The 22,505-nt window shown below is 48.4% G+C and overlaps 2 protein-coding genes across 2 annotated transcripts in view; one reads left to right on the plus strand and one right to left on the minus strand.

The window, feature by feature from the left end:
* The window catches only part of LOC137528675 (peptidoglycan-recognition protein SC2-like), a 54,232-nt gene extending 46,018 nt beyond the window's left edge, over positions 1-8,214 (minus strand). The window contains exon 1 of the mRNA XM_068250131.1: positions 8,063-8,214. Within this exon, the coding sequence (XP_068106232.1) occupies positions 8,063-8,107 (45 nt within the window). The 5' untranslated portion in view covers positions 8,108-8,214. The remainder of the gene's footprint in view (positions 1-8,062) is intronic.
* Positions 8,215-8,247: 33 nt separating this feature from the next.
* On the plus strand, positions 8,248-16,497 carry SNRPD2 (small nuclear ribonucleoprotein D2 polypeptide). The gene is made up of 3 exons (XM_068250133.1): positions 8,248-8,355; positions 11,281-11,460; positions 16,055-16,497. Coding segments are annotated over exons 1-3 (357 nt in total). The 5' UTR covers positions 8,248-8,353; the 3' UTR covers positions 16,230-16,497.
* Positions 16,498-22,505: the final 6,008 nt, after the last annotated feature.

The following is a 22,505-nucleotide window of genomic DNA, read 5'->3' on the forward strand; positions in this document are numbered from 1 at the left end:
GCACTCGGGACCACAAGCCATTTGGTATTCGCGTGGGATCTACCTGTAGGGGGCTGTACAGACTCACTGTACAGTCTCCCACCTTCCCAGTACACCTTGAAAGCGGCCCCGTCTGCGAGGGGCTCAGCGGCTTGCTGCCTGAGCATCTCCAGGCTTGGGTCGCTTTGTAGTGCTGCTGTGAGTACAACGCTGTCAGTTTCAGCCAACTGGCTCATGTCACACGAGGCCAGCGGCTGAAAGGTCTCATCCCTGCGGTCAGAGGAGGGGGAGGAGGCCGGAACCCCCTCCACCTGTTCTGAGCTCGGGTTCTGAGCAGTGCAGCTGCGCGGTACTGCTAGCACAGGTACACTGTCAGAATGGCACAGACGGACATTACTCAAATCATCATTGCATGCAGTAATGACATTGACAGGTATAGACATTTTTTCATTACAGACAGGTTGTACAGTAAACTCAGGTACAGTTACAGCATCATCACAACAGACAGTCTGTACATCAAACTCAGGTGCCTTTGAAGCAGGCACTATTGAACCTGGTACCCTTGAACTGGGCACATTCAACCCACCTCCCCCTGTATAAAGTACCTGGTGGTGGGTGGAGAGTCCGTCTCCTTCCGTGAGCGACAAGGCGGTCGTGGCAGGTTCATAGTAGGACACAAGCTTGCCCAAATCAGTCCCCAGCAACACAGGGACTGGGAGATCCTTCATAACCCCAACAACCCTTTCTTGGATTCCTCCTACTCCCCAATCCAGCTCCACTCTTGCGTGGGCTATGTGAAAAAGGGTGCCCTCTACTCCAGTAAGGGCAAGGGATCGGCTGGAGCTGATGCTCTCCTTTGGCACAAAGTGTGAGTGAACTAACGTGATGTCAGCTCCGGTGTCTCGAAATCCGGTGACAACTTTGCCGTTCACTCTAACAAGTTGCTGCTGGTCGGTTCGGTCGCGGATTTCCTTTCCGCGGGCAAACAGGACAAAATCTGATGATCCAGGCTGTGGTTCGCTGGCGGGTTGCCTCTGCTGTGGGTGAGGTGCAGGTGATGCAGATGATCCAGGTGCTGGTGGTGTCTGTCTCCGCTCCGGACAGTCGATTTTCATGTGTCCGGGCTGGCGGCAGTAGTGACAGGTGACCTCTCCAGGGGCTGCAGCCCTGGTTGCAGAAGCTGTGCTGGATGGCCTCTGTGGCTGACGGCTCACAGGGGCAGGAGGGTCTGCCGAGGTATTGGGCTGACCTCCTCTCCAGCTGGATGGGACAGTTCTGCGGGTATCAGCCACCCGGGTAGTTGCAAAAGTCTCAGCAAGGTCTGCAGCGACAGTGGCTGATGCAGGCTTGCGCTCCAACACAAATTGTCGTACATCAGCAGGGCAAATGTTCAGAAATTGTTCGAGGACTATCAAGTCCTCCAGGACGCCATAAGACCCTTTGGTGAGGCCTAGAGTCCACTGGCGGAGTGTGGTGAGCAAGCTGCTGACCACATCTCGGTACAAATCAGAAGACTTTTTCTGCCAGGCCCTGAACTTTTTGCGATAGGCTTCTGGCGTCAGCTGGTACTTAGTAATGATAGCGTCTTTTATAGCAGCATAATCATTATCCTTTTCCGCAGGCAATTCTGCGAAAGCATCAAGCGCTTTGTAGCGCAGCAAAGGTGTCAGATGTCTGGCCCACTGGTCTTGGGACAGACGATACTGACGGCAGGCTTTTTCAAAAGACCGCAAAAACAAGTCAATGTCTGTGTCCTTTTCAATATTAGCAAATTTAAATTTTGCACTTACGGGTGCTGCAGCTCCTTCAGCAGGGAGGCTGGGTGGTGAACTCTGGCTGGCCCGTTGCACTTTTGCCATGTTTAGCTCATGCTGTCGTTGGCGCTCCCGTTCTCGCTCAGCGGCATCCCTCTCCGCGTGGCGTTCAGCAGCAGCAGCAGCAGCAGCAGCAGCTTGCCGCTCCCGTTCCTCCCGCATTTGGCGCTCTGTCCGCGCTTCTGCAGATTGGCGCTCCTCACGCATGTACTGCAGGTACTTGTCCAGGTCAGTGTCCATCAGCTTTTGTAATGCCTGCTGCATTAGCGGATCAGTAAAAACGGACAGTCCAGTACTGGCCGGTTCCAGGCGAGTACTTTCAGAAACTCTGGGATTGGGGTCCATACTGACAGTCTCTGGCGTATCTGTTGATGCAGGGCCCTCAGGATGCACAACCTCTGTACGCCTAGGATCTTCAGCCTCTGGTTCCCCTCGATTGTCAGATGGGCTGGTATCCACCTCAGCGGACACTCCAGGCTCCCGCAGTTGCTGGGTATCCCATCTGGACAAGTCTGCTATCAGGTCCTGTTGTTTCCTGCGGCCGACGTCAATGCCTCTCGCTTGGCAAAGATTTTGCAGGTCCGACAGGCACATGTTCTGGTAGTTCCCGGACATTTCCATGCCAAATAAAATAAAACTTTTGGGGAGGGGTACTGGCTACACAGTCTCTCTGTATATATAAAAAATATATTGCCTTCCAGCTACACCAACGAATTAGTTCGTTTCTGGATAGCGCTAGCGCTATCTTAGATACTTTTCAGCACAACACAGGTCCCAACCGCTGCCTAACACTGTCACAGGAGCCCTAGTGGCTGACCGCACTTAGCCTTCTAAACGGTGCCAGCGCACAGATCGTGCGAACTCTGGTCGCAGTCAATGCGCAGGAACCGTTAAGAATTAGCCGCAGACAACTCAGAAGGGAGCCTGTGAGACACGGGTGATTACAACTTCACCCACTGGTTCAGAGTAAACTGCCACCACCGCAGTTACCATGGGACCGTGGAGCCCACTAACTGACTGACTAGTCCTGCGAATAAAACGGTTAAACACACGGTATTCTGTCTAGCCAACAACAAACAAACAGTAGCATATCTTCAGAGACCCGGGATCAGTTCTGTGTGTGCTGATAAGCAGGGTAGCGGACAGTGAATGACTTGGAGAAAGTCGTTTATTCACGCAATATAAATAATTAATATATACAGACAATTATTAAAATCAACAATTATTAAAACAGTAATAGCCAGTATAAAAAATAAAAGAAGGGAGAAAAATACTTAGTTCCTGGAAAGATGTCCTTTTTGTGGGAAAAACAGAGTCCTGGGTTTCAATCAAAGTTCAGAGTTCAGACCAGGTGGATGCCAGCATATCCTCAAGCTGGCACCGATGAGTTCAAGATGTTTTCAGGGTGGAGGACACTGAGTTTGGGTCCTCTGCCATTCTTATGCCCCTGATTCAGTAGGAGGGAGTGAGGGCGGGGAGCCACACACCCCCTTAGAAGATGAGATGAGCCCTCCCCTTGTCCTGGGGACTAGAAATCATATCTACCCATATATGGGCTCTATCTCACAGAACCGTACAGGTCAGGGCAGATTTATTAACATTTTCAGGTCTGTCTCGATTTACCCAGCGCCCTGATACCAGACATGAGAGGTGGGACCCCTGTGGTATCATCAGGGCACTTTCAAACTGCCTAACTGGCAGTCCTTACCGCAGAATGTTCTGAAACTTCCTCAGAACCAGCATCGGGACTCATACTACACTTCCCCCACGTTTGGCGAAGCTGCCATCTCAGGAACCCCAGAAATATGACAGATCTGGGAAGTTATGGATTATGCTATGAGACTCAGGTTTATTCAGGATGTGTTCTAGCTACTAACAGCTGACTTCCCTTTGATCTTTACCAGAGAGCAAGGTGTCAAGACCTCCCGAGGATTCGTAGCCTGCCTGGCTGCACCTAGGCATCCTGATCACCCTTTGGTTAATTAACATCTACATGAGATCAGCTAGGTGTCACCTGGTTCCCAGAACAGAAAGGGGAATTGTGCCTTCCACAGGAATATGTCCAAGCTAATTAACACCTCCCCCCCAGGCTTTCACTTCAGCTAAGACAGATCCCCCAGCTGTTCCTAGGCAGAGGGATACTACACATCAAATCTTGGTTCTATTGATCTAAAGCGCAATCGATGCAGGGAATCGAGTGCGATCGTTCTTTTCTTCACGGGCGGTTCCAGGACACTGGGGGGGTTGGAGGAACGGATCAGACCCCACCAACAGGAAGCTCTGTTCCTCCAGCTCCCTTTCGGCTTGATTGCTCCCTCGTCATCCTCCGCTACGGTCCCGGTAACGTTGGCCACATAGGCAAACACAGGGGGGGGATTACAGCTGCCCAGAATGCCCCCTCAGACCAGGGCCGGTGCAGTGTCTGGGGACAGGCACAACTTGAGACACCAGATGAGTCAACCAGCATACACCCGGATCCCACAGGGGTGTACAGTCAGAAGCAATGAGTAGAAAAAGCTGGGTCTCCACCTGGATTTTGCAATATTAGCTTAATTTATTAGTGGTAATATAGCCACAGAAAGCACAATGTTTTGGCACACAGGCCTTTGTCAAATACTAACATATTCACAGAAGTGACATAGTTATAAAACTTTTTGCATAAACAAACCCAATAAGGGGCGGGCACAACCTTAAAGGGAGAGTAAAATTTTAAGTACCCATTCATAAATCATAGAAAACATCTTAAATTAAAGTCCTCATTCAAACCGTCTGGAGTAAGAATGCTCAGCTTCTCTAACCAGCGGCTTTCTCTTCTCAATAAGGAGGTTTCGTTATCCATTCCTTCACTTGCTGATACTCTTTCCCATACACACCATCGTAGGTTGCTGACTGTACTCACCACCAGTACAGGCAGCCAGATATAGATGCAGCAAGTATAAGTGTCGTCAATACAGGCCCAACAACTTGCAGCACGTCCGATTGATACATGTAACCAATTTCAGTCTGAAATTGGTCGCATCGTCGATCGGACTTGCCATGGCGACGGGGTGGGATGACGTCACCGACGTCATTGGGAGTCCCGAACCACCCCTCAGCGCTGCCTGGCACTGATTGGCCAGGCAGCGCACGGGGTCTTGGGGGGGGGGGGCGCACGGCGCGACGGATAGCGGCGATCGAGCGCGGGGCGGCGGCGATTGGTGTGCTGACTCAGCTAGCAAAGTGCTAGCTGCGTTCAGCAAAAAAAAAAAAAATAAACAAATCGGCCCAGCAGGGCCGGAGAAAACCTCCTGCGCGGCCGCCAAGGAGGTTAACCACTTCACCACTGAGGGGTTTTACCCCATGAACACCTGAGCAGTTTTCACCTTTCAGCGCTCCTTCCATTCATTCGTCTATAACTTTATCATTACGTATCGCAATGAAATGAACTATATCTTGTTTTTTTCGCCACTTTCTTTAGGTGGGACATTATGCCAAGAATTATTTTATTCTAAATGTGTTTTAATGGGAAAATAGGAAAAAATGGGGGAAAAAATTATTATTTTTCAGTTTTCGCCATTATAGTTTTTAAATAGTGCATGCTACTGTAATTAAAACCCATGAAATGTATTTGCCCATTTGTCCCGGTTATAAAACCGTTTAAATTATGTCCCTATCACAATGTTTGGCGCCAATATTTTATTTGGAAATAAAGGTGCATTTTTTTCAGTTTTGCATCCATCCCTAATTACAAGCCTGTAGTTTATAAAGTAACAGTCTTATACCTTCTTGACATAAATATTTAAAAAGTTCAGTTCCTAAGGTAACTATTTATGGTTTTTTTTTATTGTATTTTTTTTTTTTTATTACAAAAAAAAAATTGGGGAGTGTGGGAGGTAATGAGTTAATTTATTGTGTAAAACGAATGTGTTTGTATATGTAAAATGCTTTAGGGTGTAGTCATTGCTCCTCTGCAGAACATCGCTCCGCTCTGCATTATGGCCCTCAGCCTCTGATAACAACTCAAAAATAGAGTCTTGTATTTATGATCCATACGTCAGCAGTTACTGCACATGCTGCTTTCTCTGGCCGATAACTCTGTTACTAATGTCTGTTTATCCATTGCTAAAGGCCACCTCCAGCTGCAGCTTGCGGGTCTAGTGTGGGTAAGCTGGCCAGAACCTCTGTTGTGTCTTTTAGAACCCACCTCCTGCCCTGGCAGCAGCCATTTGTGGGGCAGAAGATGAGGTGATATTCCCCAGCAGAGACTCAGAACCAGAACATCCACATGGTAACTTAGGCAGGTATCTAGGGCCCTGGTGAGTGTCCAGGGGCTTGGCTGACCCCAGCCCCCTCTATCAGGTCTTACCAAAAAAGACAGGTGACCCGCAGGGGGTGGGCCAAAGCTTCTGTTTTGCCTAGGGCACAATTACACTTTAATTTATTTCTGCTCAAAGCACAATTAAAGGTACCCATACATATAGCAGCTTGGCGGCCGATCGACAATCCGATTCAATAATAATTACGATACAGGTAGTTAAAAAACTTCAGTTGTTATCTATGCAAAAGAGCTTTTGTGAGCTCTTTGACCCACTGGGTCCAATACAGTCCTGTTTTCTGAAGCACTTAAACAGGAAAGAAACAGTGAGCGATAGCTTGAGATAAAATTTTACTTCAGGAACGTTCAAAGGGTCAATATTTCTACTTTATTTCATAGTTTAAAAGACAGCATGTTCATTACTGTCCTGTGCCTGAGCACAACTGTACTGCGCTTGCACAAGTACGACCGCACTCGTACATGAACAGGGGTGTGGCCATAATATATACAACACACTCTTGTTGGATATGATCAGGATCGATCAAAGGTGTCCTGCACAGGGACAGTGGGCAGCCGAATGTATTGGGAAAAATCTGGAATATCCATATTACCTCTACTAAGGCGTCAAATTCTGTCCTTTTTTTTAGTACAAGTTTACTTTAAAGCAGACCGAAGTCGGAGCTCGGGTTCAGAATTTAACACTTACCAGGAAAGCCTCAGGTACCTAATAAGGCTTCCCTCGGTTGTTACAACCCTCCCCCTCACCGGTTGCAGAGTGTAGCCCCCCTTCACATCGGGGCCACGCAGCTAATCTTCCTAAATTAAGTACGTGCAATACCAGTGCAAGCCAGCCCGTGCATAGGCTGTAGCATGGAGCCTGTGATGTGATTAGCGACAGTCATCTGTGGGACCGCACTCATTGGCGGGGGACCACGGAGTAGCGAATAAAGCTTCATTAGGATGCTGAGGCTTCCTTCTCTCAAAGCTTAAGTATCTCATTTTGTGTACACTTTTTAAAGGAATCATCAGCCAAAGTAATGTAAATCCGATTTACTTACCTGGGGCTTTCTCCAGCCCCTCGCAGATGTCTGTCCCACGCTGACCGCTCGATCACAGCCTCGGCCCGCGCACAGTGCACCTCGAGGTCGTCCTTACTGCGCCTGCGTGAAGCGCCGCTGTCAATCAAGCCCACATTGTCTGCATCTGCGCAGTACGCTGCGGACGTGGGCTTGAATGACAGCGGCACTTCACGCAGACGCAGTACGTTTGTCCTCAGTACCGTGCAGGGACCAAGGGCCAACAGCTGAGAACAGAGCTGTCAGCGTGGGACAGACAGCTGCGAGGGGCTGGAGAAAGCCCCAGGTAAGTAAATCGGATTTACATTACTTTTGATTATTCCTTTAAAGGAGTTATCAGGCAAAAAAAAAAAAAAAAAGGTTCACTTACCTGGGGCTTCTACCAGCCCCATGCAGCCATCCTGTGCCCTCGTAGTCACTCACTGCTGCTCCAGTCCCCCGCTGCCAGCTAGTTTTGTTTTTGCTGACCTTGGGGCCGGCGGGCCGCATTGCATACATTTTTACGCGTTCCGGCTGATGCAGGAACATTAACACATACATTTTTACGCGTTAGTCGTTCAATGTGTAAATTTGTACGCGTTGAACCACTAACGCATAAAATGTATGTGTTGATGCTTCTGCATCGTCGGGAATGCGTAAAAATGTATGCAATGCGGCCCGCCGGCCCCAAGGTCAGCAAAAACAAAACTAGCTGGCGGCGGGGGACTGGAGCAGCAGTGAGTGGCACAGGATGGCTGCATGGGGCTGATAAAAGCCCCAGGTAAGTGAAACTCATTTTTTTTTTGCTTGATTATTCCTTTAAGGTAAAGGTTTTTGTAATTAGTACAAACAGCTTGAACATGGGCCAAAGCCCATTTGATTTGCACATTCTCAATCTGAATGAATTTGCATAGAGTTACATTAAAATTTGCATCTTTAAGTTTTCCTAATACTCCGCATGTCATTCACAATCGGCCTTCACACGTGCTGCGCCCGTCTTCTCTTTCCCGCTCTCCGCTGACGCACTGCGCGCGCACCGTGCCACTAACCCGCCCTTCTTCTTATCCCTGGTGGTGGTGCTCACTTTGTCACCTTGCTAATAAAGCTGTGCGTTGTCATGGCAACAAGGGCGGAAGTGTTTCTTCCGGAAGTGACGTGTGGGAAGTAGAAGAGGCGCCGCTGCAACGTGAGGAGAACAGAGAGCCGCTAAAATGTGAGTTACGCCGGGGAGCTTCTCGCTCCGGCCCGTCTCTGTGCGGAGGAAGCTGTGTCACTGTAACGGCTGCCCCTTCCACCACACTCCTATGTACAGTTCTGACCAGAAGCCTCCGTCCCTGGCCCATTCATTGTGCCTATCACTGGCCCGTGTACTGAGCTCAGCTCCTTCCACCATCTAGTGTCACTCCTCCCTCATTATCCTATATCATCCCATCATTAAAGTGGATCCGAGATGAACTTTTACTCATTGCATAATTGTGTTCCTTTCATATAGTTTATAGGGCATTCCTCAAGCCAAATACTTTTTTGTTTTAATACTCTTATTCCCTATAAATGAAGCAAGCCACGCCCACAGGTTTTCAGAGAGCCATGGCATTTTCAGACAGCAACTAGCAAGGGCTCATGGGAGCTCAGTCTGGGGATGAGGAGGGGGAGGTATTACTAGCCAGAGATTTCAGAGGCAGGGAGGAGGGGGCATTAGTTTTTTTTCACAGGCTGAGTGCAGATAAGCCTGCCTGTGTGTATTGCTGGGCATAGACGGTTCGTTTGTGTCTTTATCAATCGAGCCGCTGATGGCTCGATTGGTAATATCCGACAGGTCCAATGACCCACCGGATAGATTCCCCGTGGGTGAACAATAGTGGGGAATCGAGCGGCTGATAAAGAATGCCCGCGGGGACGAGCGGGAATCGATCCGCGTGGACAAGCGGTGATGCGCCGGCATCGAGTTGCTGGCTCTATACTGGCGCATTCTCGAACCGTCTATGCCCAGCATAATTACAAACTACATGGCTGCTGTCATTGTATCACAGGAAGAAATAATCATATTCTATTAAAGCTGTTTGCAGCTAGATTTGCTGTGTAAACTATCTAAATTTTAGATTAGATATATAAACAAGTTATTTGTTATAGTTAGTTTTTTCATCTCGGATCCGCTTTAAGACCTTCCCCCATTCTAATCATTATGTGACCCTCCCACCATCTAATAATCCCATCATGTGCTCCTTTCACCATTATCCTTTCGTTCACCTTTCCACCAGCTAAAGGTGGCCGTACATCAGGCGACTTGGTGGCTGATTGATGATTCCATTATTATAAATAAATCAGATGGAAATTGGTGCTGCCAAGTGCATGCCTGACTGAAAATGCGACCAATTTCAGGACGAAATTGGTCGCATAAATCAAATGCATATGCTGCAAGATGTTGGGCCAACTTGCTCGATCGCTAGCGGCATGCAATTTTGGCATGATTGATGAATGTGACAAAACCCCTTTGCGTTGTCCCGCCTAATGTTAAATGTTCCCCCGGTGCCAAGCGCAAGTTACACATTACCTGTCCTTGTCCTCTGCTGCCTTTCGGGATTCCCCTGTTCTGCATACATGTGCACCCCATCTGGTTGCTTAGTAAGAGTGCCATTTGCCCGTCGGATCGACTCACCCTCAGCAACGGCCAACTTAATGGTTCGCGCCGATCCTTCATCTGCCCTGTAACGTTACACACTGCTCCATCATCCCTCTCCCTCCCCTCATAGTAAAGCAGGACGTTGTCAGCTACACAGCTGACATGTCTGTACAGCTGAACCCAGCTGGGGATCGGGTTCTGATCCCTGACGGGTGACATCAGTAGCTTGGTGTGTAAGCACCTTTACCCCTTTTCCAACAAACTAGCATACTTTGACAAATGTGTATGTAAGTTGACAAGTTAGACGAACAGACTAAGGCCCAGTGCACACCAAAACCGCTAGCAGATCCGCAATATGCTAGCGGTTTTGGGAGCTGATTTCAGAGTGATTCTAGGTATGTTTAGAGAGGTTTTCTAAACATACCTAGCGGTTTTGGGTGCGTTTTTGTGTAGCAGATTACACATATTGTTACAGTAAAAGCTGTTACTGAACAGCTACTGTAACAAAAATGCCTGGCAAACCGCTCTGAACTAGCGTTTTTCAGAGCGGTTTGCGTTTTTCCTATACTTTACATTGAGGACGAAACGCTTCCGAAAACCGCAAACGCGCAGCAGGAGGCGTGTTTGCGGCTTGGCAAAAACCGCAAACCGCCGGTGTGCACCATCCCATTGCAAAACATTAGACAGGCGTTTTTATAGGCGGATGCGGCCGGCGGATCGCTCCAAAAACCGCTCGGTGAGCACTGGGCCTAACATTCCTATCAATTCCTCATACACTGTTTTTAGGATACCTGTAGTAGAATATTGGTAAATTTACTAATATTACACTACTTCAGTCATATTAAAATATTGATGGACAACTAATTAACCACCCCCCCCCCCCCCCATGGATACAATTGGTTCTCATCAGTTTACTTTCACTACTGGTTTACTTTTTAATTTCTTTAACTGATATTACTGGGAAGTGGACTTTTAACCCCCTTGGCATTATGATTTTTTTCCGGATTTTAGGGACTAAAAACAGTGCAATATTTTTGCACCCTTTCAGACCCTAAAACCTGGAAAAAATCATGCTGCCAGGAAGGTCTGCAGCAGTTCCACAACCATTCACCTCCCTGGCTCCAGCGCTGCCATTTTCCCTCCATCCTCCGGGTGGCGCTGCAACTCTAAAGTGAGATTGCCGGCTGTCGCAATCTCACCAGCAGGAAGCAGAGCCCCGGAGGAGAGCAAGAAGAATGGTGGCTGACGTCACGATCCCCTGGGAGGTATGTAGAAACGCCCATTGTGCACAATGCTCTGCACACAGCCTCCGGCGACTACCCCGAGCACAGTTCGGGATTACCGCTCTGAGCTGTATTTTTCCGCCCCGACCCTCGCTTGGGATTACCGCCAAGGAGGTTAATTAAGCACATCCTGTCGGTTTTAAAGTTGCAAACTCTAGGGCTGTGTACGTGATCTCAGCATTATTACTTTGTAAGTCAGTAACTCTCAACACCTTTTGTCGGTTCTTCTCCCCAGGAGTCTCCTGAACAAGCCTAAGAGTGAGATGACACCGGAGGAGCTGCAGAAGCGGGAGGAGGAGGAGTTTAACACGGGGCCACTCTCTGTCCTCACACAGTCTGTCAAGAACAACACACAGGTCCTCATCAACTGCCGCAACAACAAGAAGCTGCTGGGGAGAGTCAAGGCCTTCGACAGGTGAGTGGGAGGAGCTCCGCTCTCATTTAGGTCAGTATTATATGTAACGACTGCTGCTGAGACATGTAGTTCATATATCAGTGATGGCTAACCTTGGCACTCCAGCTGTGGTGGAACTACAAGTCCCATGAAACATTGCAATACTGACAGCTCTAAGCATAACTCTGGGAGGCAGAGGCATGATGGGATTTGTAGTTTTATCACAGCTGGAGTGCCAAGGTTAGCCATCACTGCCATATATCCATATCTGGTGCGATTCCAACTATATGTTGTAGCAGCAACTACTCTGCAGCACGGCTCTCACAGGACACCTGAAGTGAGAGGGAAATGGAGGCATCCATATTTAAAGTGGATCCGAGATGAACTTTTACTCATTGCATAATTGTGTTCCTTACATATAGTTTATAGGGCATTCCTCAAGCCAAATACTTTTTTTGTTTTAATACTCTAATTCCCTATAAACTAAACAAGCCCCGCCCACAGCTTCTCCAAAACGCCAAGGCACTCAGACCCATGTAGAAGGGCTTATGGGAGCTCAGTCTGGGCAGGAGGAGGAGGAGGTTACTAGCCAGAGATTTCAGAGCGGAGGGGGAGTGAGTTTTTCACAGGCTGAGGGGTGGAGATGCAGTTGCAGATTACCTGTGTAATGATGACAAACAGAACATGGCCACTCTCATTCTATCACAGGAATAAATCATCATAAACTGTTGAAGCTGTATGCAGCCAGATTTGCTGTGTAAACTATCTAAACTTTAGATAAGAAGATATATAGACAAGTTACTTGTTATAGATAGTTTTTCATCTCGGATCCGCTTTAACCCCTTTATTATTGATTTATAAAGCGCCAACATATTGTGTGGCGCTGTACAATGTAAGAAACAAACATGGGGTACATAATACAGACAAGTGGCATACACCAATAAACAAAATACAGACTTGGTACAAAATACAGAAGTGGTAATGACAGTGACAAAAGTAACATGATGAATAAAATGTATAACAAATGATTACAAAGACACAAAAGGGGGAGAGAGCCCTGCCCTTGTGAGCTTACAATCTAAAGGAATAGGGAAGAAACAAGAGGTGGGGTAGTATACAATAAGCATACCTAGAGGCAGTGTGTTTTTAGGACGTGCAACTTGGCCTTAGGTCAAAGGGAGAAAAGCCTGAGGAAGAGTGTATGAAAAAGTGAGTTTTGAGGGAGCTTTTAAAGATATCAAGTTTGGAGAGTGACATATGTGTTGTTGAAGGGCATTCCAGAGGAGGGGTGAGGCATGTAAGAAATCTTGTATCCGTAAATGCAAGGAGGTAATTCTATAGAAGGAAAAAAGAAGCTGATGTGCAGATCTGAGATTGTGATTAGGTTGGTATCTGTAAACTGGTGAATAGATGTCCTGGGGAGGGAGATTGTGGAGAGCTTTGTAGGGTAGGGGTAAAGGGGCACTACAGCGAAAAACTGTAAAATTTTAAATATGTGCAAACATATACAAATAAGTACATTTTTTTCCAGAGTAAAATGAGCCATAAATTACGTTTCTTCTATGTTGCTGTCACTTACAGTAGGTTGTAGAAATCGACAGAAGTGACAGGTTTTGGACTAGTCCATCTCTTTATAGGGGATTCTCAGGGATATATTTATTTTCAAAAACACTTACTGAATGGCAGTTGCTCTGTCCAACTGCCAAAAAAACTGTGTAGCGAGCAGGGAGGCTGGCCAGCATCATTGTTTAAATCCTTTTTCAGGAATATCTTTATAAAGAATAAAAGCTCTCGAGGAGGTATCAGGCCTGCTGTGCACACGCTGGCATTTAGCACCTGCCCAGATGAGTTTAATCTAAAATGCGTTCAAATATTTAAAGGAGAACTGTAGTGACAGGCTGCCATATTTATTTCCTTTAAGCAATACCAGTTGCCTGGCAGCCCAGCTGATCTATGTGGTTGAAGTAGTGGCTGAATCGCACCAGAAACAAGCATGCAGCTAATCTTGTCATATCTGTCAAAATTGTCCGAAAAATTGTTCAGGTTTTATGGCTAGGTTCAGGTATTAGAGGCAGAGGATCAGCAGGACAGCCAGGAAACTGGTATTGCTTAAATGGAAATAAATATGGCAGCGCAGTGTTCTCCCCAGGGCTAATTACGTGGGCGGGCCGCCCGGCTGTTTTAAAATCCCGCCCGCCTGTTTTAAAACCCCGCTGGCACCAAGTATTTATCCTCTGAGCAATGATCTTCCAGAAAATGGCCGCCGCGCACCCTGTAGCCGGGGACACCTTTTGCCGATGTTTCCTCACAGTGGAAGCTCCTCTCCCAGTCTCTAGCAGCGATGAACTGGGCGGGATGAGTCGGCGTCCTCCACCAATAAACGTGCGTCCGCCCCGCCCACCGACCAATAGGAGGCTGCCTTGCCGTGGACCCGCCCCTCTGCCAGCCAGCGGCGCGCGTGCCAACTGCTAAGACGGATGGTGGGATCTGGAGAATCAGCCGGGATGCCTGCTGATCCGCAGCATGCGCCCTGTCTGACAGCAAGGAGCGAGTGCTGCAGCTGGGGGACACGCTCAGGAAGCAGCCTAGGATCGGATTTTTACAACACACGTAAGGAGCAGGGAGAGGGCACCTACCCTACGGACCTACCCACCCATCCACCAGCCTGATCTACCCACCCATCCACCAGCCTGACCTACCTACCCATCCACCAGCCTGACCTACCCACCCATCCACCAGCCTGACCTACCCACCCATCCACCAGCCTGACCTACCTACCCATCCACTAGCCTGATCTACCCACCCATCCACTAGCCTGATCTACCCACCCATCCACTAGCCTGATCTACCCACCCATCCACTAGCCTGATCTACCCACCCATCCACTAGCCTGATCTACCCACCCATCCACTAGCCTGATCTACCCACCCATCCACCAGCCTGATCTACCCACCCATCCACCAGCCTGACTTACCCACCCATCTACCAGCCTGACTTACCCACCCATCTACCAGCCTGACTTACCCACCCATCCACTAGCCTGACCTACCTACCCATCCACTAGCCTGACCTACCTACCCATCCACTAGCCTGACCTACCTACCCATCCACTAGCCTGACCTACCTACCCATCCACTAGCCTGGCCTACCTACCCATCCACTAGCCTGGCCTACCTACCCATCCACTAGCCTGACCTACCTACCCATCCACTAGCCTGACCTACCTACCCATCCACTAGCCTGACCTACCCACCCATCCACTAGCCTGACCTACCCACCCATCCACTAGCCTGACCTACCCACCCATCCACTAGCCTGACCTACCCACCCATCCACTAGCCTGACCTACCCACCCATCCACTAGCCTGACCTACCCACCCATCCACTAGCCTGACCTACCCACCCATCCACTAGCCTGACCTACCCACCCATCCACTAGCCTGACCTACCCACCCATCCACTAGCCTGACCTACCTACCCATCCACTAGCCTGATCTACCCACCCATCCACAAGCCTGACCTACTTTGCCACCCCCCTACTAGCCTGACCTATTTACCCACCCACCCCACTAGCCTGACCTACCCACCCATCCACCATACCATCCACCAGCCTGACCTACTTTGCCACCCACCCAACTACCCCCTAGCCTGACCTACTTACCCCCCCCCCCCCCACCCCAATAGCCACCAGCCTGACTTGCCTAATGGCCCATACTCACGAGGGACTTTTGTCGCCTCAACACGCGGCGCGCGCGTGTTGCGGCGACAGGTCGCCCGTGAGTATGGGCCGTTGCACGCGCGCGCACCCCGAACTGTCGCCCGTCGCTCATGTCGCCATGCGATTGAAAGTTTCAATCGCATGGCAACAGTCGCCGCCGCAACTGTCGCTAGTCCGCGTGAGTACGCGGACTAGCGACAGCAACATGATAGTAAATAAACGGCGCTTCCGGCGGGGGGAGGGACAACGGCGACAGCTTCCGTCGCATCAGTTGCCAGGTCCCTCCGCCGTGTGTATGCGGAGGGACCTGGCTACTAGCTGTCGCCAGCATGTCGCAAGCACGCTCCCGTGTGCTTGCGACATGCAAAAAAGTTGCCCGTGAGTATGGGCCATAACACACTAATCCACCTCACTAGCCACAAGCCTGACCTACCTACCCACCCCACCAGCCTGACCTTTTTTTGAAATTTTGAGTAATGGTTTCTGCATTGGACATCTGGGGTAATGGAAATGCTGCCTTATTATGTGTTTTTTGGGGGGAAAACAGTGTTTAATTTTTAAAACCTTTAAGGACAATTTGCCTAACTGTGTTTTGGGGAAAAAAGGGCCCTTTTGAGTTAGTTTTACAATACAGTTGGCTACGCCAATGTCATGGCCACACCCATTTTCCAGCACGTCATGGCCACGCCCACTTTACGCCACCCGGCTACTTTTTCATGCCACCCGGCTGGAAAAAAATTCTGGGGAGAACACTGGCAGCCACCATACACCTCTTTACAGTTGTCCTTTAAAGGGGGAATAACAACCAATCAGAGATCATGTGTTGATGCATGTCAGCTGACTGGCCACTGTATTTGCTGTAATCTGATGTAGTGACCATGTTCTCTCCCTCTGTAGACACTGTAACATGGTCCTGGAAAATGTGAAGGAGATGTGGACTGAAGTCCCGAAGAGCGGGAAAGGAAAGAAGAAATCTAAGCCAGTAAACAAGGACCGCTACATCTCCAAGATGTTCCTGAGAGGAGACAGCGTCATCGTGGTGCTGAGGAATCCTCTTCTGGCCGGGAAGTGATGACTCCGGCTCTGGACTTGTAGTGCCACCGCCAGGCTGGCCATTATCCTTCTCATGCCACCAGCTCTGCTGCGTGTCTGGAACCACCCTGGAGATGCCACCAAGCTCTTCATGCAGCAAGGAGGACCACGCCTGTCTAGGAGGAGGAGGGGGGCTGGGATTTTCTTTTTTCTATTTGAATTCTGTCCCGCATCTGATGTGATGTATAAGGAACGGGTTTTGTTTATATTTTTCATTTTTAATAAAGCAGAGCTGCCACCTGTCTCTAGATGGCTTGTGTAGTCAAACTTATTATTATTATTATTATTATAAAATGCTCCCTGCACAAACCACCCCACGGGAGGAAACCTGAGGTGAGGGATCTGGAGGCTGCTATATTTATTTCCTTGTACACAATGCCAGTTCCTTGGCATAAGGCCCCGTTCCGGTGGCCGCAAAGAGACTGTACGGGTGTCTGCGGTGGCCACAAGGCGGCACAAGTTGCGGATCCGGAATGTATCAGTTCCAGCTACAATAAAGTAGCTGGAACTAGATACATTGCAGTGCCGGAAAGGCACTGCAAGCATGGGGGATACCGGCCTGTAGTCCGGGCCCCCCAAGGGGCATAGGACCGGTGCTGGAAGCATCCGGTCCTATTGCCAGTGTGATGGGAAATATCCGTTTCCCATTGCACAGCATGGCTGCATGCGAAGAGTTAGGATCGGGTCCGCAGCCGCACCGGGACAGACTGAAAAATAGCGCATGTTGGAAAAAAAGCCGGACCATCCCGGAGCTGCGTTTTCGGATCCGGAAGGCGCACGAGTGTGAATGGATACATTGATTAACAATGTATCCATTCACCATCCGCTGTGTATGGAGCGTTCCAGGTCCGGGGATGCTGGACCTGGAACGCTAATGTGAACCGGGCCTAAGTAGTGTCTGAGTCAAACCCTTAGAACAAGCATATGGTTAATGCAGGAAAAGCTAAGCAGTTGGCTGATGGTGTAATGGTTAAGGGCTCTGCCTCTGACACAGGAGACCTGGGTTCGAATCTCGGCTCTGCCTGTTCAGTAAGCCAGCACTAATTCAGTAGGAGACCTTTGGCAAGTCTCCCTTACACTGCTACTGCCAATAGAGCGCGCCCTAGTGGCTGCAGCTCTGGCGCTTTGAGTCCGCAAGGAGAAAAGCGCAATATAAATGTTGTTTGTCTTGTCTAAGTCAGAGTACCAGATTTGCTGCATGCTTGTTCAGGGTCTATGACACACGATCAAGAGGGCTGCCAGGCAACTGGTATTGTTTCAAAGGTACTTAATATGGCAGCCTCCACATCCCTCTCACCTCAGTTTCTGTTTAACCACTCTGGCGTTACATTAAAATCGCCAGGGTGGTGTGCGGACAGTTTTTTTTTTTTTTTTTTTTTTTTTTTTATGGATCATTGTTACTAACTTAACCATCCTGGCGGTATGGACGAGCTCAGCTCGTCCATTACCACCGGAGGCTGCTGCTCAGGCCCTGCTGGGCCGATTTGGCTCAAATAAAAAGCAGCACACGCAGCCGGCACTTTGCCAGCCGTGTGTGCTGCCTGATCGCGCGAGCAGCGGCGAAAGTGGGTCCCCCTAGCCGCCCGAGCCCTGCGCAGCCGGAACAAAAAGTTCCGGCCAGCGCTAAGGGCTGGATCGGAGGCGGCTGACGTCAGGACGTCCATGACGTCACTCCACTCGTCGCCATAGCGACTAGGTAAGCGAAACACGGAAGGCCGCTCATTGCGGCCTTCCGTGTTACTTCTGGCCGCCGGAGGCGATCAGATAAACGCATCCGGAGCGCCCTCTAGTGAGCTTTCATGCAGCCAACTTTCAGTTGGCTGCATGAAATAGTTTTTTTTAATTAAAAAAAAAACCCTCCCGCAGCCGCCCTGGCGATCTTAATAGAACGCCAGGGTGGTTAAAGTTAGCTACATGATTCACCACTAGAGGGCGCATCTGCCCATCTAGTCTGATCGCCGCCGGCTTTTACAGCAAGAAGAAAATCCTGTTGTATATTGGATTTTCTGCTTGGCTTCCCTCGTCGCCATGGCTACGATCGGGATGACGTCATCCATGTCATGGCGTCGGAGGGTGTGCGATCCAGCCCCATAGCGCAGCCTGGCACTGATTGGCCAGGCTGTGCAAGGGTTCTGGGCTCCCTTACGCCACCGCTAGCGGCGAATTGGCTCGTCATTACCGCTAGGGTGGTTAAAGCCTTAGGTGAGAGGGGTATGGAGGCCGATGTATTTTTTTTTTTCCTTTTAACCAATACCAGTTGCCTGGCAGTCCTGCTATCTGTTTGGCTGTAGTGATGTCTGAGTCACACCTGAAACAAGCATGCGGCTAATCCAGTCACACTTCAGTCTGAGCATCTGATCTGCACGCTTGTTCAGGGTCTATGGCTAAAAGTATTGCAGTATTGTCTGAATCACACCAGAAACAAGCATGCAGCTAATCTTGTCAGATCTGACCATAATGTCAGAAGCACCTGATCTGCTGCATGCTTGTTCAGGGTCTATGGCTGAAAGTATTAGAGGCAGAGGATCAGCAGGGCTGCCAGGCAACTGGTATTGCTTAAAGGGAAGCAGAAATGAAGCATCCTCATGTATTTTACCATATATATCAGTGGGAACATTAGAGAAAACACTCACCATGCTCTCTGTTTCATTCTTCACTCCTCAGCCTGCTTGTTACCAGCCCTGATAAATCCCTGACCGAGCATTCAGTCTGGCTTTGCTTAGGAATAATTATAGCTGAGTCTGTCTTCTCTGTCTTTTTAAGCCCAAGCCTGCCCCCTTCTGGCTCTGCTATGACTCCGCTATAATGATTCCTGAGCAAAGTCAGACTGAATGCTCAGTCAGGGATTTTATCAGGGCTGATAACAAGCAGGCTGAGCAGTGAATGATGAAACAGAGAGCAGGGTAGGTGTTTTCTCTAATGTTTCCACTGATATGTATGGTAAAATACATGAGGGTGATTTGTCTCTGGTTCACTTAAAAAAGAAACAAATATGGCAGCCTCCATATCCCTCCCACCTTGGGTTCACTTTAAAAGGAAATAAAAATGTCAGCCTCCATATCCCTCTCCGTTCAGATGTCCTTTTGGAAACAACAAAGTAAAGGAGAGAGACTGCCGAACGTACCAACCATTAACCACTTCACCTCTAAGGGTTTTTCCCCTTAAAAAAAAAAAAAGCATTTTTCACCTGTCAGCACTTTTCACTTCCATTCATTCACCTATAATTTTATTACTACTTATCACAACGAAACAATCTGTATCTTGTTTTTTTTTCCGCCACCATTTAGGCTTTCTTTGGGGGGTACTTTTTACTAAGAATTATTTTATTCTAACTGGGTTTTAACAGGAAAAATAAGAAAAAAAAAATGTATTTCTCAGTTTTCAGCCATTATAGTTTTAAAATACATGCTACCGTAATTAAAACCCACACATTTTATTTGTGTTTGGTTATTGCAACGTTTACAATATTTCCCTAGTACAATGTATGTTGCCAATATTTTGATGCCTGCGACCATTCATATGGGGAGCCCCCCCCCGCAGATCACAAACAGCCGGTGGCGATTAGACCCCCCCCCCCCAGCAGGACATCCCCCTAGTGGGGGAAAAAAGGGGGGGGGGAAGTCTGATCGCCAAGGCTCAATCCTGATCGGTGCTGCGGGCTGGAGAGCCCACGCAGCACCGATCACTGCAGAAAGCCCTGGTCCTTACGTGGTTAATAAATGAGAACTGCGTTCCCATTCATTCATCTCCTGTCTAACGATCAACGGCTATGACGGGGGAGGGGGGGGGGCGAGCGGTAGTGTGCGGCAGTAGCTTCATCCCTGCAAGGGGAAGAGGGGATTTGCAGGGTCGTAGTTACTTGTCCCGGAGGAGGGGAAGTGGTTAATATATATATCCGGGATTGCCAAAGTAGAAACAGAACAGAAACAGAACTTTATTGTGCAAAACCATAACAAATAACTCAAAATATGATAAACACATGATATTCCCGTCCCACCACACCGCATCATCCCAACAGCAGCACACATGGAAGAGGAGCAGAGGCGTCCGTTCCCTATCCTGCACTGTGATTGGCTTACAGTAATCATGAGGCCACTCCTGACCGAGATGTGTTAGCTCTGCTGTCACTGTGACAGCATGGCGAGCGTGTGCAGCCACATAAAGGTGAGCGCGCGGAGGTGAATAGTTGGAATCTACATTCTGTCACAGCCGCATGGCCACCAGCAGGATGTAGATTCCAGCTACATCAGTCCGGAAAAGGTTAACCACTTAATGACAAGCTGACTTATAAAAACGTCCTGCTAGAGCCTCTTAATGGCTCCAGGGCGGTTTTATAAGTCAGACAGTGCTGCTGCCACTGTGAGTGTGTGCGTTCCCGCGCGTGCATTCCCATGCGTGTGAAAATAGTGGAAAAAAAAAATCACCTAAGAAAAAATACACCTTTATTTCCAAATAATATATTGTCACCATACTTTGCACTAGGGATACAGGGAGTGCAGAATTATTAGGCAAGTTGTATTTTTGAGGAATAATTTTATTATTGAACAACAACCATGTTCTCAATTAACCCAAAAAACTCATTAAAGGAATACTATCGATATAAACGACTTTTTTTTTAATACTCTATATTAGTGTACACATTACCACTAGTGCTAGGGGCACTTTATTTATTCACCCAGGTCTCTCTCTCGCTATCCCTGCTTAAACATTCATTTCTCACACAGCTCATAGTAGTTTGGGTCACCCTGAGCTGCTTGGTTACTCTGTCACACAGCTCACAAATATATTTCATTGTGTCACTCACAGCATGCAGCAGACATGAGGAGAAACAGGCTGATCTGAGGTGGTAACAGGTAACTAAATGAGCTGGAATATTGCTGGAATATAACTAGCTATAACACTAGTCTGTGTTTAGGCCCCGTTCACACTGAACGCGTTTTGGAAACACGTGTAGGAGGCCGACACGCACGACATCAGACATTGCATAGAGTGCACTGTCTGATGTTCACACTGCATGCGTTCCGGACCTGTGCGGTCCGGGAACGCATGCTGCACGCAATTTTTGTAAAAACGCGTGGCTGTCCCATTCACTTTTCAGTGATGGGATCAGCCACGCAACGCACACAAACGCGGATTGCGTGCGTTCGCATGCGTTGCGTTCCGCACGCATGGCCATTCGCGTTTGTGATGTGAACGGGGCCTTACACTCAGACTGGCTGCCTGCTTGAGGTGATTCACTCCAGGCTGCATCCACTTTACAAGCTGCTGAGAGGGGCAGACCACTGTCTACAATTAGCATTATTAGTATCTTTATCAGTCAAGAGAAGCAAAGATAATAAACACACATTGCTAGAATATTTAACCCCTTACCACCATACCAACAAGATTCTTTCAGCAAGGTGATAATTAAACTATAAACTAAGGAGTTGATAGCAACTCCCCTGTGCAGAGACATGGTCTAGCCCTCTGGGAGCCCAGTATTTAGATACATTTTGTATCCAACACTGATGCCAAAACTGACAGAGGATTTTACAGCTGAGAGGAACAGCTGTGTGAGGAATCAAATTGCTCCTAGTACTTGTCCTAATGTGTGCTACAACATACAGCATTTCAAAATAAATGCATACATCAAAGCTGAATATTTTTGAAAGTAGTTTTTAGTTTGTTTTTAGTTTTAGCTATTTTAGGGGGATATCTGTGTGTGCAGGTGAGTACATTTGAAATCGGCGCCAGTAGACTTGGGCGCAGGATTCAGCGGTATACGGCTGATCCTGCTTCTGCACAAGTCCGGGCCGATTTAATTACTATTCCCCCTCCAGGCCGCCATGGATAGTGGGGGAATGAAATAATTCGGCTTCCAGCGATTGCTGGAGGCCGAATTATTGTTTTTTAAGCAACTTCGGCTCTGTCTTCTGACGGAGCCGACGTTACTCACTGAGCGCCGCTATAGACTGATTCCCATTACAGTCTATGGCGGCGCTGGCTGCGCCCAAATCTAGCAGCGCTGAAAAGCACTGCTCCGTGTGCAGGTGACTATTACGGTGCATAATTATTAGGCAACTTAACAAAAAACAAATATATACACATTTCAATTATTTATTTTTACCAGTGAAACCAATATAACATCTCAACATCCACAAATATACATTTCTGACATTCAAAAACAAATCAGTGACCAATATAGCCACCTTTCTTTGCAAGGACACTCAAAAGCCTGCCATCCATGGATTCTGACAGTGTTTTGATCTGTTCACCA

Source organism: Hyperolius riggenbachi, chromosome 8 (genome assembly GCF_040937935.1).
Source record: "Hyperolius riggenbachi isolate aHypRig1 chromosome 8, aHypRig1.pri, whole genome shotgun sequence".
Classification (NCBI taxonomy): domain Eukaryota; kingdom Metazoa; phylum Chordata; class Amphibia; order Anura; family Hyperoliidae; genus Hyperolius; species Hyperolius riggenbachi.

Bases quoted from the DNA above. Each gene is read 5' to 3' on its own strand.
- SNRPD2 (XM_068250133.1), top strand. The intron at 11,461-16,054 runs GTGAGTGGGAGG...CTCCCTCTGTAG, and splicing joins AGAGTCAAGGCCTTCGACAG to ACACTGTAACATGGTCCTGG.